The sequence below is a fragment of the Euprymna scolopes genome, chromosome 24, assembly GCF_053919585.1.
Source record: "Euprymna scolopes isolate OS-2025 chromosome 24, ASM5391958v1, whole genome shotgun sequence".
NCBI classification, from domain to species: Eukaryota; Metazoa; Mollusca; class Cephalopoda; order Sepiida; family Sepiolidae; genus Euprymna; species Euprymna scolopes.
In genome coordinates, this window is record NC_136505.1 from 81,117,802 (window position 1) to 81,134,693 (window position 16,892).

The 16,892-nt window shown below is 32.6% G+C and overlaps 1 protein-coding gene across 1 annotated transcript in view; it reads right to left on the reverse strand.

The window, feature by feature from the left end:
* Positions 1-16,274, reverse strand: part of LOC145246796 (U6 snRNA-associated Sm-like protein LSm6) — a 33,550-nt gene extending 17,276 nt beyond the window's left edge. Inside the window, exons 1-3 of the mRNA XM_080108595.1 lie at positions 16,145-16,274; positions 6,794-6,888; positions 1,296-1,409 (exon numbers count right to left, since the gene is read on the reverse strand). Of these exons, the coding sequence (XP_079964721.1) occupies positions 1,296-1,409; positions 6,794-6,887 (208 nt within the window). The 5' untranslated portion in view covers position 6,888; positions 16,145-16,274. The remainder of the gene's footprint in view (positions 1-1,295; positions 1,410-6,793; positions 6,889-16,144) is intronic.
* Between the last annotated feature and the right edge of the window lie 618 nt (positions 16,275-16,892).

Genomic DNA, 16,892 nt, shown 5'->3' on the forward strand with positions numbered 1-16,892 from the left:
AAAATACACTTAGATGGCAAATTTCATGCTTAATCTTGTGTTTTAACAAAAATATAGCATTTTTACTGAAAAAGTAGTGTAAATAAATGTGATGAAACGCATATGATCTTAAAGATAGAAATAAAACGTGTAAGGCACAAAAATAGCCATAACTTTATTTTAATCAATTTTAAAAATTTAAAAAGATTCTTTCTTAGCTCATCAAACTCTCTCTCTCTCTCTCTATATATATATATATATATATATATATATATATATACACACACACCAATATTGAAATATTTTAAGCCATTTCAATTTTTTCATGTGTATTGCTACTTTACTGTACACAACACTTCTGGGCCACTTGTTATGATCTGTGCTGACAAGACACTCGATTCAGATAAATTTTTCACAAATAGTTATTTTTCTGTGAGCTTACTTTGACAATGATTAAATAGTCTTACTTTGACAATGATTAAATAGTCTTACTTTGACAATGATTAAATAGTCTTACTTTGACAATGATTAGTCTTCAAAGTTGTTCATGATAAACCTAGTGCTACAGCAGACTAATTGAAAATTACTGCTGCAGAGAAACAAATTTGACCAACAACAAATGTTCATTAAAACTCATAATAGTAAAAGATATCGTTTTTACCACAACTAAATCTTGCTCATTCTTCACCATCATCATAATATTCAGTTTAACATCCATTTTACATGCTGGCATGCATTGGACAGCTTGAATTCCAAAGTAACTTATCTCTGGCTAGGTCTTTAATTTTTTCTCAAATCCATCCTTATCACTTCTTTCCATGTTTTCCTTGACTTTCTGTGAAGTGGACCTGCTATCTTAACTGTTCTACATCTACTAACCCAACAACTCTTATTTTTTCTTTCAATGTGGCCATACCATCAAAGTCTCCTGTTCAGCACACATCCCCCTATACTTCCCAGATTTAATCTTTCTCCAAGGTCATGAGATCTAAGCATCACTCACACCTTATATCATTCGCATTTTCAATCATCACATATAAATGATACACTCTTCACTTAATTAACAATCCTACACTCTGCTGGTTAATAATGGCAGAAATTCCCTAAATTTACTCCATCCACTCTTAATTCTTTCAATCACATTAGCACCTGCTCCATTTTGTGCTCAAATGGTATCATCAAAATGACTAAACTTCTCCATATTTTTGCAATTCCAATATACTTTGTTCACATCAGAGTTCTTATCCGTCTCCATTGTCTTACATTTATTGCATATAAATTTGTTATCAAAATAAATTATAAAAAAAAACGTTTACCATTATTTCCTCGGATAAAAGCATCTCCATATCTGTTCTTTAATTGTCCATTCACATATTCTTCCGTCTGTTCGAGCGCAATATTCATGTAACCATCTAAACAGGCAAGGACACCTACAATAAAAAATCATGCATTACATTTGTTTAAGGAAAAAAAAAAAAAAAAAAAAAACGGCCAAAAAATATTTGTTATGGTTATAATAACTTTGTTTATTTTTGACTGAACTCAATAAAAAATCAGCTTTCAGTTCCTTAACTTAAATTTGGTTCTTACCATCTAAAGATTTTATCATCATTGCAATGCAAAATTGATCAATGGTTAGAGTTGAGGCAAAATGATATTTTCATGCAAAACTTTAAACTTTTAATATTAAATACTAGAAAATATGCCCGGTTTCTTGGGTTAGATTATTTAAATCAATAAAAATGGATTCATAGAGAGTTAAATTTCTTGAAATAAAGAAAAAAATCCCAAATTAGTCATTTAAGAGCACTGATCATATTGTGATTATGATAGATATCACTTTAAACTTTTGACCTTAAACGAAAGAACAATTGCTCAAAACAACTAGATACAACAGGCTGACTGGTAATCGATCAGTAACACCTCATGGAATACAATTTTTTATCTTCCAGCTGAGTACAAACGAGACAACTGAATGTGTCAAAGTAGGCATTGAAACACGTCCCGCTGAGGAAATTCTATAGCAAGTCATACTCTGATTCACTTCAATCTGTGCAGCTGCTATTGCATATAGGCAGAAAGCATTCCACCAATTATTCAGCCGACATATGTCTGATGCAAATAGAAAAAAATTCATAGGAACAAGGAAGCATCGAAAGAGTAAAACAACCGCAGAAGGTATATTAAGATGACCAGAAAATGCAGAGTTGCAAAAATTATATAATAGTGGTGAATAATGGATAATCAACAAATCCCCTGCAATCCAACATGATGTTGCCAACAATTGATGAGACTAAACTGCTTCCCCAGCAGTTCGCCTTGAACTCCACAAATTATTTCCTTCTAAACTTTTCACTGCAGATGAAGCTATACTCGATTATCTCTTCCTATGTTGAGATATGAAAAACCATGACACCTCCAAAGTATGTGGACCTCAACTTATTCCTACTGAAGTCTTGAAGAAATTACTCGGTCTAGCATTCACAGATAACGTGAATTGAAACAAATACATAGAAGACATTGCCAAGGCTGCTGCAAGGAAGGTGAGCTCCCTCTATTATATTAGAAAATACCTCACACCTACCAGCATCCTTTACCTCTACAAAACCACCATTCGGCCATGCAATGAGTATTGTTGTCACATCTCGGCTGGTGCACCAACCTATCTCCTCCTTAGGCAGAGTCCAAAAATGAGTCTAACAAGCTCCAGTCTCTGTCACATCACCACAATGTTGCATTCCTGTACTTGTTTTATAAGGACTTTAATAAAATGTGCTCCATCAAATGTGCCACCTCTATGTAAATACTCTCCAATCAACCTGCTGGGTTAGCAAGATCCACTGCTTTATTGTTAAGCTCCTCAGCTTCCAAATGACTTTCTACAGTAATAGCTTCTTTCCTTAAACTAACTTTTAGAATTATTTTCCTGCTTCCCTGACCATATTAACACACAAAAGTTTTAATGTAATGTGAACAAGTATCTTGTGGCACAATTCACACATTGTATCTTGTTTGAGGTGAGAAAAAAAAGAATCAACAAATTAACATGATCACGTTTCGACTTGCATTATCGTTTTCAATTTTCTAAACTTTGATAAAACATTGTATAAACTTTGATTGCGTTTAGTTTTATAATAAGCAATGTTTTATATTATTCATCGGAATTCTTTGAGATGAGAAATTTTTATATTTTATTCATTTGCGGACTATTATCCATATCTTAATAGTTTTTGTTTCACAACGTTTCAGCCAACTATTCCTCTGGCTTTCGTTAGGTGGTTAACCACGGCGGGATAGGAACGCTGAATCTCTTAACTGTCTCTTCACCTGACGAAGGCCAGAAGAATAGTTGGCCGATATGTCATGAAACAATAACTATAAAGATGAGGATAATAGTCCGCAAATAAAATAAAGAATGTTTTTTAAGAATTTTAGGTTTACAAAATTTTCAACCTTAACAAATTACGATGAAGAACTTAAAATGAATTAGATTCAGATGATTTAATTGATAATTGATGGTGAAAATTGTTTGATTTCATGGCATAACAACCATTCATGGATTATTTAATGCCGAATAAAGTTATCAAATGTAATTCTAGAAGTAGGATGATTATTTATATTCTGAGAATACACTGACCTTAGAATATATTGTTCTCAGAAACATTTCTCTCAAAAAAAAACATTACTTGTAGAAGGAAATTTCAGTGAGAATAGGAACATTAATCTTAGAAAACATTACTCTTAAAGAAATTTTACAAAGAAGGTTGGAGCATTACTCTTTGACATTCATAATCTTTTTTGTTCTTATAATTGACTGTCAGTCACTGCCTTCTACTATCTATTTAGGAAATAAATAAAAAAGGAGAAATAAGACTTTTACCTTATTTCTCCATTTTGAGAGGAAAATAAAAAGTTTTTGATCTTTAAAAGAATCAGATCGAACAATATGGTTAGGGATGCACTTCTAGATAGTAGGGCATGATGTGACACACCAACTAATCAAATTGAGCCTCTCCAATCTCCTGTTTAGGCGAAATAAGGGCTAAAGTGGAACAGCTTAGCCACCAGGATCGCATCCTAAGGTATCACAGATTCCTACCTATGGTTTACAAATAGCTCCATTTTTAGGGGTGGGTACCTCTCTGGATGGAGACGTAGTCAAAAAAGAAAATTATTGTGATTTAAAAATTAATAATTTATTGAAAATGGTGATGAATTGTCCAAATATGTTATAGAATTCGATAGTTCAAGTGATTTTCAACAGATTAAAAAAGTTTATTAATTTTATTTATTGCAGACTATTATCCCCATCTTTTTCTTAGTTGTTTCGGCCAACTATTCCTCTGGCCTTCGTCAGGTGGTAACCACGACGTGATAGGAACTCTGAATCTCCTAACTGCATCCACTGCAATTACTACCTTCCATAGTTGTCGTCTCACCACGTTTTGGCCCTTCGGGGCATGTGGCACAGTTGATAGAGATGTTGAATCTCTACGGTTCCAGGTGAGAGTTGTCTGAAGATAGCGGTTTCAATCCTACCCAAAGCCAGCCAGAAGCTTACTTGGCCAAAACGAGGTGAGACAACAACAACTATGGAAGGCAGTAATTGCAGTGGATGCAATCAGGAGATTCAGAGTTCCTATCACGTCACGGTTACCACCTGATGAAGGCCAGAGGAATAGTTGGCCGAAACATTGTGAAAGAACTAAGGATAATATTACAATAAATAAAATTAATAAATGATACTCATCTCAATAATGAATGCCAATATTTTTTTTTTTTTTTTACACAGTGGTCACCACTTATCAAGGCCCGGAAGCCACTCAGGGATAAGGGTTATTGCAAGTACATTACTTTAGTGTGGAGATTTGATGAAGTGTTTACTTAAGGGGGCGGTTCATTAAGAATTTGTTAACATTGGACTTGAACACATCCAAGTTGTAGTCAGGTGGGAAGCAGGCAGACGGAACAGAGTTCCACAGGCGTGCAGTTCTAAGAAAGAAGCTTTGTTCATGGAATCCACGTTTTGATTTAGGCACAGATAAAGAGTGGGAGAATTTTAAATTAAATAATATAGATTGAAAAAGATAAAATATTTTGTATGTTGAACTTAGTGGTCCACAGAATATAAATGAAGTAGTTGATTTATTATTTGATTTTGTTTTTATTTATATCTCAAACTAATTTATATCATTGCCAAATGGGACAGTTTTATAAGTCAACTAAAACTTTACGATGAATGATATAAAGTTGATTAGGTTAATTGATTTTGATATTACAAACTCAAAAATTATGTTAGAATTTTTATTGATCCACTGTTTCATTAAAGCCTGAATATTTAATGAAATTATGAATAGATTCAGATTCAAGCATCCTTGATGATGAAATTAAAAAAATGCATCTACACAAGAAATTTGGTGTCTTTTAGAAATTTCAGTCTTCGTATAAATCAAAACAGGAGTTATCTTCAGATGAAACAATGGCAGAATATAAAGCAAAGGAATTTTATTGAGAATTTTACATCAAAATAAAATTTTACATCAAAATAAAATTTTACATAAAAATAAAATTTTACATCAAAATAAAATTTTACATAAAAAAAAGTCTGCAACTTTGAAATCAACTGAAGGCAAAATGCTACAAGAAACAATATTATCTGTTTTAGCAGCATCTTTTGATTTTTGGCATCACATACATTCTGATGATTATTACAACATTTCTACAACTAATGTATCAACAGATGAAACATTTGCAATATAATAAGAAATGTTGCAGGGTTAGTTTAGCAACATGTGATCAGACATTGTCATGGAGGAGAATTGAGCTTTTTCTGTTGACTAATGCTGGGTGTTGTTGTCCAAGTTTCTGATGCATTTCTTTGCTGTAATGATTTTGCCTGCATTCAAAAAACTGTAATGGGTGAAACCACCAAACAGTTAGCATAACCTTCTTTTGGTGCAACTCTGGCTTTTAGGAAGTGTTGTGGAGTTTCATCGGCATCTAACCACTGAGCTGAGCATTGCCAGTTGTCGTAAAAAACCCACTTTTCACTGCAAGTCACAACCCAGTTGAGAAACGGGTTGTTCTTGTTGCGCAAAAGAAAGGGAAGATGACACTTCATAATGGCGTTTCTTTTCATTGTCACTCAATGCGTGAGGCATCCATTTATCAAGTTTTTGTCTTTCTAATTTCTCTTAAGTGGTTGGAAATCGTCATATAAGTTATGTTTAATTCAGAAGTTCTCAAATAGTTATGTGTGGATTGGCTTTGACTAAGGCTCTTAATTGACTGCTGTCAACATCCAATGGCCGACCACTACACTCATCATGTTCAAGACTCTTGTCGCCACCACAAAATTTCTTAAACCACCACTGTGCTGTGCGTTCAGTAGTGGTTCCTGAGCCAAACACTTTGTTGATATTGTGAGCTATTTCAGCAGCTTTTCGGCCTAGCTTGAATTAAAATAAGAAAATTGTGCAAATTTGCTTTTTTCCCATCTTATAATTCAACGTTCTGAGAAGACATTGTAATTTAAATGATTGGATAGAACGAAAAACTTTAAAATGATATATAAAGTAAAGGTATTATAATGAAAACTTATTTAAAATCAAAATTTTAAATTCTGCAAGGATCATCTTGTCAATCACCTTCACATTGTTACCAGACTTTTGGAGTTCGATGGAAAGGAGCACAACTGCACCAATTACTAATTCACGTTTCCTAGAGTCAGCCGACTATATCTCCAACATTTTACATTTTATGGAAATTTTTCTTGTCCATATTAGATAAGGCATAAAACTTCATTGATAATTACCTCGGTAATCAACTCCAGAGTTTAATTTTACAACAACCGGACGGCCAATGATTTGTTTCAGAAAGTCACTTGGGGTTTGTTTACGACCAGACATTCTGTAAATAAAAAAAAAAAACTTTTAATGAAGGAAATACAAATACTCTTCTTGCGTATATTTTCGTTTAAGTTTTTGTAAAATAAGGTTAGATACAAAACATGATGGTAAATTTCTTTTAACAATCCTTAAAAAAAAAATGTTGCTTATTTATTTCAAAACAACTTATGGCATAAAACTAAAAAAAACAATCATCATAAATTGAATTGAAAAATGCTAAATAAAACATCTGATCATACTGGAGTTTTAATATGGCCAATAGAAACAAACTGAACAAGACGTGATAACGCTCTTTTTGCCACAAGGGAGATTATTTCCATTAACATTAGCATTTTTTTTACAAAATGGAAAAAAATAAAAAGGTTATCTCCCTTTATATTATTTTGTTCTATAAATTTAAGCATCATTGTCATCATACTGTGTCTACATCACAAAACTTCATGTTTTAAATACACGAAGAATAAAAATTAATGTTCACAAAACACCTAAAACATCAAAATAGTGAAAATTTTATGGAGCGATAGTTTGAGCAATATTAGTGAAAGGACTGACCCTCTCAATTATCGCCCTATCAGTCTCCTCGCTAAAATCTTAGAGACCTTAACTGATCAAGCACTAGTTCACCACCTCGCAAAAGCAAATCTTCTCTCTAACAAACAGTATGGAGTTAGGCAATGTCGTTCTACTGCAGATAGTTTAACAGTCATCATTGAACGCATATACCGTGTACTGGATAAGGTGGGCAAAGCCAGGGCTATAGTTCTTTATATATTCAAGGCCTTTGACAAAGTCTGGTACGAAGGGCTGCTAATCAAAATTAAATCGTACGGTATAACTGAACGTATACTAAACAGATCCTTCTTAGACAAGCCAGGTTGTCATTGATGGACATACATCCAAGCAGCATAACATTAATGCACGAGTGCCTCAGGCGTGGATCCTTGGACCACTATTATTCCTGATATTCATAAACGACCACTCTGTGTTCGAAATGGGTACATTTGCTGATGATACAATGCTCTATAACATGCAAGAAGGAAGAATGGATGTACATAAATCTAAGACAATGGTGGAATCACTAGAAAATGACCTCTAGACCGTAATGTAATGGAGCCGCAAATGGATGGTAACATTTAATGCTAGTAAGACTAAGCTGCTCTCCTTTAACAATTACAAGACGCCTCTTCAACCACCGATATCCATGATAAATAACATCCTCTGTAAGAATTCTTACTTCAAATTCCTCGGCCTAACATTCGCGGGCAATATGAACTGGAACAAAAACATTGAGAATATTGCAAAGACTGCTGAAGGTGGATTACCTCTATCAAGCTAGAAGACTACTCACATCAGAGAGTATCCTGTACCTCTCCAAGACCATCATTCGCCCATGCATGGACTATTGGTGCCACATCTGGGCTGGTGTATCTACCACTAGCCTCTACCTCTTGGATAGTATCCAAAAAAGAGTTTTCAATCTAATATGTCCCACTTTGTAAACTAAAATCCAACCCCTAACCCATCGCCACAATGTTGCATCTCTGTGCCTGTTTTACAAATATTTTAAAGGAATCTGCTCTGATGAACTCATTGCACTTGTGCCCCCTCAACGTACATATATCTGACAAATCTGCTTAGCAACAAAATCACACCCCTTCACTATTGAGGTCCCTAAATGCCAGAAAGCTTTCTACTCTAATAGTTTCTTCTCTCGAACAGCTAAACTTTGGAATTGTCTTCCTGCTACCTGCTTCCTTGACTGTACTGATATGCAGAAGTTTAAATGTAATATAAACCAACTTCTTGTTAATCTTTCCCAAGCATGGTCCCAAATAGTAGTCCCTTACATCCAAGTGGTGTTGGGGTGAATGTGAGTAAAAAAAAAATGCACTCAGATTTTAATATACTTGAGTAACCACATCAGAAACTGGATTTAGTATTTTATGGCAAAATGAAATGGTTTTTTTTAATTTCTTGCACTTCTGATTTGTATTTTAGTTTCTGATGGGTATTCAAAGATTTATTATACTGAAATCTTTCATGAATCTCTGTTCAGTTTTAAAGAGTTAATTGTTGAAGGGTTACCAAAGTGTGATATCAACAGTCAATTCCTTAAAACATGATTCATATCATCAATCATAGAGAAACATTGAGTCACAAAAAATGACCATTTCATTATTGATTGCGCTTTACAGCATATCAACCACTTTAGGGTCATTTGATGCCAATGTCGTACTATATGTAAAGTGTTCATTTGTCTAGTTCTACACTATGTTTCTATCTCATTATTGAGATCATGGCATAATTTAACTAAATGCTGAATAATAACAAACTATCATTAGACAAAAAAATAAATCGCTTTCTCAGAGAGAAAATATATCAAATTAAAAAAAAGATATTAAGGAAAAAAATAACAAAACTCAAATTCTTAAACTTTGGTATTTGCTTGTACAGGATTTAATCTTAAATTAATAAATTAATCATGATGAATTTTGGAACATGGCTGCTAGACATAAGAGTTTGTAATATGAGCTATATTTAGTGAAGTCTTATGCAAAGAAAGTAAAAATGAAGTGGAAGCCCTTCGCAAAAAATTCACATATCTCCGATTTGTGGAATAGGTATTAGACATCAATAAATATTCCTTGAATTTCAGTTTTCTTTGGAGTATTTTAATGGGTTTCTAGGGAGATATAATATGGATGAACGCTATCATTTGAAAATTCAAATATTTCAGGTTTGTATTAAATTGGATTTATTGTTATTAGATCGAAATCAAATTTTTATTTCTTCGCAAAACCTCTTCAGCCTTACATTTTAGACATTTTCCAGAATCAAAATCATGTAAAATAAATTTTGATCAAAATTAAAACAAGGATTCTAAACATAGGATATTTATATCTTGAGTTTAATATTCATTATTAATGATATCATTATATCTTGAGTTTAATATTCATTATTAATGATATCATTATATCTTGAGTTTAATATTCATTATTAATGATATCATTATATCTTGAGTTTAATATTCATTATTAATGATATTATATCTTGAGTTTAATATTCATTATTAATGATATCATTATATCTTGAGTTTAATATTCATAAAAGGATAGAAAAGTGGTAAAAAAAAAATGTTTAGGGTATTTATTTTACCTGTCTGTGTTTTATCTTGTGACTATGAAAATTGAATTAATATTTTATTTACTGCTAACTGAATATTTATTGAAATGAAAAATGACATAAAAGATGAAATTTTAAAAATCCTAAAAAAAAATAAAATAATTTTATGAGTAAATTAAATTCACCAGAATGCAGTTTGTTTTGTAAATATTTCCTTGTTTCACTGCAACAAGATGTAACACGTGGAAGCTGAATAATCCATCTTCCCATTGGCATCTCAGGGAATTGGCAATAAATCACCACTTAAGACTAAATCAAACCCTACTCGAATGGTCTGATGTTTCAGTTTAGTCCCTATATTGTCAGAATGATTGGCTAGAACATAACATCCTCCTCGGCTGGTATGAAAAAGTCATTTTAGTATTTGAAAAATTAATGAATTTATACTAGCTCTCACACTTGCAGTCCTTCTAAAATACCTGTAGGCGAGTTGGATACACACATTGAACAACCAGCATTGCTGTATTTCTTTGTAAGCCTTCTAAATTTGAAAAAGATTTTGAAGCATTTAAACTGTCAAATAGAAGGTTATTTATGGCTTTAAAATTCATAGCAGATCCTCATGTATTAAAAGATTGAAAGTTTTGAGAGATATAAACATCCTCAAGGGGGGGGGCACAAGGTGAAATAGGCCTTAAACTTAATTTTTTTATAGAGTTTAATGCTTCCATTATGGATTGCATAAAACATTGTCTTGATATGGTTACTGAAACTGGTATCATCCTTTCTACTCTGCAGGAAGGAAGCAGGAATGTCAACATATGCAGTTTTTACTAAAACTTTTCGGCTGATGTCTAGTTAGATCACCTGAGAACTTTTGTGTATGATATTCTGGAAGTGAGAAGGCCACAGAAGTATGTAAAGCCTGTTTTGGAATAATCCAGGAGTAACTGTGTCTAAACATTGTATTAGTTCATTTTATGTTTGTTTAACATTTATGACTTTATAATAAGTTGGTTGATAAATATGATAGCTGTGACAAGTACATGTGCACTGTGTCTTATCAAGTGATACTGATCTTTAACAGGACTTTTATTAAAAAAAATGTATGCAACAGTAAAGTAGGCTAACCTAGAGTATTAAGCACCAACAACTTGATATCCTTCACAAATCTCTCTATAGAATTACTATGGCAATTGTGGAACAATAAACACCAATCTTGTCTAATCACTGACAAATCACAGGCCTTATTTACTGAGGCCAATCAAATGAAGTTGCCAAACTGAGAGGCTGTTTTTCCTCCGGATTTGCAAACATTTGGAAACTGACTTCATAATTTTTTTACACCAAAAGAGCAATTTCACAAAACTTTGGTTTGCTAAATTTGGTTGGTTGGTTGATTGTTTTTGTTTCACGGCATATCAACCCTTTTTGGGTTATTTAATGCCGAATCCAAAGATTTTAAAGAAAAATTTTTTAATAGAATATATTTGTTATTTTCAAGTCGGTTTCTATTTAACCCATAGTTGGGACCCTAACAGGTACTACCACTTCAGGTCAGAGTGGACCTGGGAGCAATGGTAATTAAAGGGTGGCTCCACACTCCCCAAAGCCCACAAGCTGGGGCCTCACCACTGTATATAGTTTAAGGTCATATCCATGACCATGCAAACTTTTTCTTTTCTGCTGAAGCACTGAGACATATCAGGAATACGTGATTTATTTTACATTGTAATGCCCCATTAAAAATTTGTTCACATATGGTTCACAACGATTAGAAGACAGGATGGAAAGAGGAATCTGAGCCAGTCAGAGATGGTTGGTGTATATCAGGTGATCATGTTGAAGAAGATGTCTTTAAAAATCAACATGAAATCATTGTTTGGGAGAATGTCATATGTTGGGAAAGAAACAATGCTGTTTCCTGTTCATGAAAATGACTTTGCTGAGTGCATCCAGCTGATGGCAAGATGAAGCTGGGGATTCATTTCTGAAGAGATAAAAGATATTGAGATGGAGTTTGTTCAGATCCATGGCATAGAGAGCTCTTTTTGTGAATGGTTATCTAGGGTATGACTGGCTACAAAAGTCAGTGATTTGCAAAGGTAGAGGACCCTTAAGTCATCGGCCACTGGTTTTTGGATAAAGTTCTCATAAAGAAGGGGATAAAAATATGTCTTTCGAATTAATCAGCATATTCATGAGTTCAGATAAATTTGTTTTCTACCAGACTTCATCATCTTTATCAGACTTCTTCCTCAAATAATTGACTCCATATTTTTAATCTGCAGCAAGAGGGAGATGAGCTAGAATACAGCAATTCCAATATGAGGAGAGCCTCACAGCAGATGAAAATATTGTTATAAGCGTATGGTTGCAGAAAAATACAAAGGGATTTAATTTATATACTTTTATTCTCAGTTTGATATCAAGACGTTAGTTGACGAAGCTACTAGACTCTTGGGTCATTTATTGTAATGGTTGGTTGAGTATGTTTAGTACTGGCTTGTCGTTCCAAAGAACAATTCATGCCAATCTCAACACATTAGCTGCCAATTTCTAAACACTATTATATTCGCAAGCCTTCTTTGTGATTTGTCATATAATATAATGTAGGCACCGCCAAAAATGGCCGCAAAATCAAGTTGTTGTTGTTTTTTAAAACGAAATTACATTTATTAAAATCCATTATTTCTGAGTAACTTTTTTTTTTCCAGAAAGATAAAACCCTGAATTTTATCATATAGAAAACAGAATAATGTAAAACTTTTTCTACTATTTTTAATTCAATTTTAAATGTTAAATTTTCCCAAAAAGTTAACAATTGACATTTTTTGTCTTGCACAAAAAACGTACTTAAATATTTAAAAAAAAAGGGTTTTTGAAATAATTAATTAATTTATTTATTGTCTAACTAAGATTTAGGATGATTTTCTAAGAGAATATGCAAAAATATTATAATATAAGTACCTGAATTTCAAATAATTCCACTTATTCATATAGGTAACCAGATATTCGCGTTGACGTAGAGTTCAGATCGACTCTGTTTACGTTTTCGTCTGATAAAAAGCAAACTATGGAAGACCAAACAGGCCAAAAAAAACTTATTTTTCAGTGACGAAAATTTCAATGTATTATTAAGCTGAGGCTGGCCAGTGTCAGATGGGTGACCATTTGCATGCGTTTGGTTTTTAATGTGTATGTGTGTGGGGGCCAGACTCCCCAAAATGGGGGGGGGGGGCAATTTAAAGCAGAATAAAAAAAAATTATTTCAGCGCGTTTGGTCCACCATAGTCGAAAGGCGGCAAACGTTTTCAAACGGGATCGAAAAAAAAGATGCTATTTTTAACACAAAGGGCACAATATTTATCGAATTTTTTTTTTTGGTATCGATTATTCAAAGCATGCCCTGTTTAATAATGGTCATGCATTATTCGGCTCGCTAAAAAAAAATTGTTAATTTATTTATCAAAAATTTTAAAATAGCTTTTTTCGTATAAATATTAAAAAATTTTTTTTTTTGTTTTGCTTAACTTAAATTAATTATTTTACTTAACATATTCACCGAATTTCACACTTCAAAACTCAAAAGCGGGATAATTAAACACAATCGAAGTTCTGATATTCAGACGTCAAAATAAGGTATGCAAACAATTTTTTTTTTTTTTTTTTTTTTGGAATCTATAATTCTGTCCCTTACAACACAATATGTTGATTTCAGTTTCAGATGATTATTTTAAGCATATTTGTTCCCACTTCAAAACAAGGGGGGGTTTTGTAAGCAAAAAAAAATATATATATAAATATCGTTTATGAAAAATTAGTACACTGTTATAAAGTTCATTCTTCTCCTAATAATCGCTGAAAATTTCGTATTGATCGGATAATTACCTGATTTTTGGTAGATTTTTAAAAAGACGGTCCGTCAAAAAGTACTGACCTGCCCCCCCCAGTTTTGGCGGTGCCTAATATAATGTAAGATCATCAGAATGATGATGCCCTTCATTTGATATGTTTGTTATGTCAATTTTTTGCCACTGGCTGGGAACAAAATCAACTAAAATAAAATATCTCATATGAACTATCCTTTCTCCGTTGCTGACGTCTCCCACTTGGCCATAGCAGTAGTAGCCTGCTAGCTTGCAACACCAGTATACGACTCATACAATCACCCTGCTAATACTGCTGTGAGTGCTGCTTCTTGTTTGTGCCATACCTGGCATCTACAGTTAATACACAATAAGGACAGAGTGACAAGGACAATTTTAACCCTCCTTTCTTTCGGGCTTTGGTGCTTTCACTTAACACTTTAATAAAAAAAAAAAAGGGGTTTATATTACTGTACACATAGATTCAAAAAAGTTGTCAAAAAACAAATAAATGTTATCAAAGGCAAGATAAGTTACTTTTCTACCAAACTGGATATATTTTTCGTGTTTTTATTCAATGTAACATGTTTATTCAGCTCGAAAAACATACAGTGTTTACCGATGTATTGGAAAATTCAAGATGGCGCCTGACTCTCTCTTTAACACGGTAAGTTTGGGAAAAGGTGTTATAAATAAAAAGCTAGACAAAATACGGTACTTGTACAGTTTAGTCAAGACATAAAAAAATGAAAATACCGAAAAAAGTTCAAATTGTATGTATGCGTTATAGAACGAAGTTCTCCGAAAAAAAATTCACTTAATTTCATCGGGTAGTTTTTTTTTACAGCGGAAACACACGTTTTATGAGAGCGCGTTGATGGTGGCCATCTTGGGTTTAAAAAACAATTTTGTTTGAATTTTAGAAATGCCAAAGGGAGATAACTCCAGTTAAAGCGCTGACAACCCTTCGCATCTTTAATACTACCTTTTCTTCCTAAAAATCGAACATTTTGCGCGGTATCATAACAGATTGTTTTTTCGCTGTAAAAAAAACAACTACTTGATGAAATTAAGTGAAATTTTGGGTTTGTACTGTACACATAGATTCGAAAAAGTTGTCAAAAAAACAAATATATAACAAATAAATGTTATCAAAGGCAAGATAAGTTACTTTTCTACCAAACTGGATATATTTTTTGTGTTTTTATTCAATGTAACATATTTATTCAGCTCGAAAAACATGCAGTGTTTACCGATGTATTGGACAATTCAAAATGGCGGCAGACTCTCTCTTAAACACGGTAAGTTCGAGAAAAGGTGTTATAAATAATAAACTAGACAAAATACTGTTAGAAATTCGCTCAATATATATTACCGTGACATAGGTTGACATATATTCGGTGTTTTTTTAAGAGAATTTTGTTTAGTTTATTATTTATAACACCTTTTCTCGAATTACCGTGTTTAAGAGAGAGTCAGCCGCCATTTTGAATTGTCCAATACATCGGTAAACACTGTATGTTTTTCGAGCTGAATAAATATGTTACATTGAATAAAAAGACAAAAAAATATATCCAGTTTGGTAGAAAAGTAACTTATCTTGCCTTTGATAACATTTATTTGTTATAAATTTGTTTTTTGACAACTTTTTCGAATCTATGTGTACAGTAATACAAACCCAAGTTGACATATATTCGATGGGTTTTTATAGTATTTTGTCTAGTTTTTTTATTTATAACACCTTTTCCCAAAATTACCGTGTTAAAGAGAGAGAGTCAGACACCATCTTGAATTTTCCAATACATCGGTAAACACTGTATGTTTTTCGAGCTGAATAAGCACGTTACATTAAATAAAAACACAAAAACATATCCAGTTAAGTAGAAAAGTAACTTATCTTGCCTTTGATAACATTTATTTGTTATATATTTGTTTTTTTGACAACTTTTTCGAATCTATGTGTACAGTAATACAAACCCAAAAAGATATCGTAAAACTTGAAAATACTTTTTCTTTCTTTTTTTAAATAGCGCGGTAACAATAGTGTATGAGCACCCAACTTACAAACAAAATTGTGGTTTGTTTGCTTCAATTATTAATATCATCTTTAAAATATAAGAAAAAAAGTTAAAGTTCTTACAGATTTAGTGGAGCAAACAAATGTGCAGTTTTATTTATTTTTTTTTTCGAAATAAACGAGACAGTAGAACTTACATGTAAATGCTTTAAAATACAATTAAAATTTTTATTCGTAATAAACCTTACCTGAAAACAACTTCGCGAAAGACAACGTGAAAAAAGCCGAAAAGAAAAATAATAAAAGCCGCGGAAAATACCGGAAGTTGAATAAAGTGAGGAAGTTGATTAAAAAAATGGAAATCAAGAATCCCTGTAATGAAACGAAACAGACGTATATTGTAAAGTCCATTTTTTGTCTGATTCAAAAAAATAAATAAATAAATAAATAAATAATAATAATAATAATAAATAAATAAATAAATAAAAAGAAACGTAAAATATAATTTTGTCGTCGTTTTTATGTATTTTAAAAGCAAGACAAAAAATACAAGCAATTAAGGGCCTTGTGTGCCTAATTTTGTTTACAGTAATTGTGGCATGTTCTTTTTGTGAAATCTATTTTTATGAAAATTCTGTGTACTTTTGCCGGAAATAAAATATATAAATAAAACAACAGTAAAATATTTTCATTGGCGATTTATGAAGTTAAATTTTCTATAAATAAAAAGTTTTAAAAGTTTAGTTTTTATTTTGTATCAGTTAACAAACTATTTACTATAAGTGGATCACTGATCAATGCCCGGTGCCAAAGTGATCCGGCCCGGCCACACTGACCAATCGGTTGGCAGGGCGCATTGATTTGAGCTGTCCCCTTAAGAACTATTTTTAGCCCTTTGGGATCTCAGCTGCAGCTGCAATCGCCAGAGAGACACCAGCAAGCGACCTATACAGACCTCTCTCACTCACCCCTTCCACTGCTACTTGTTGACGACTG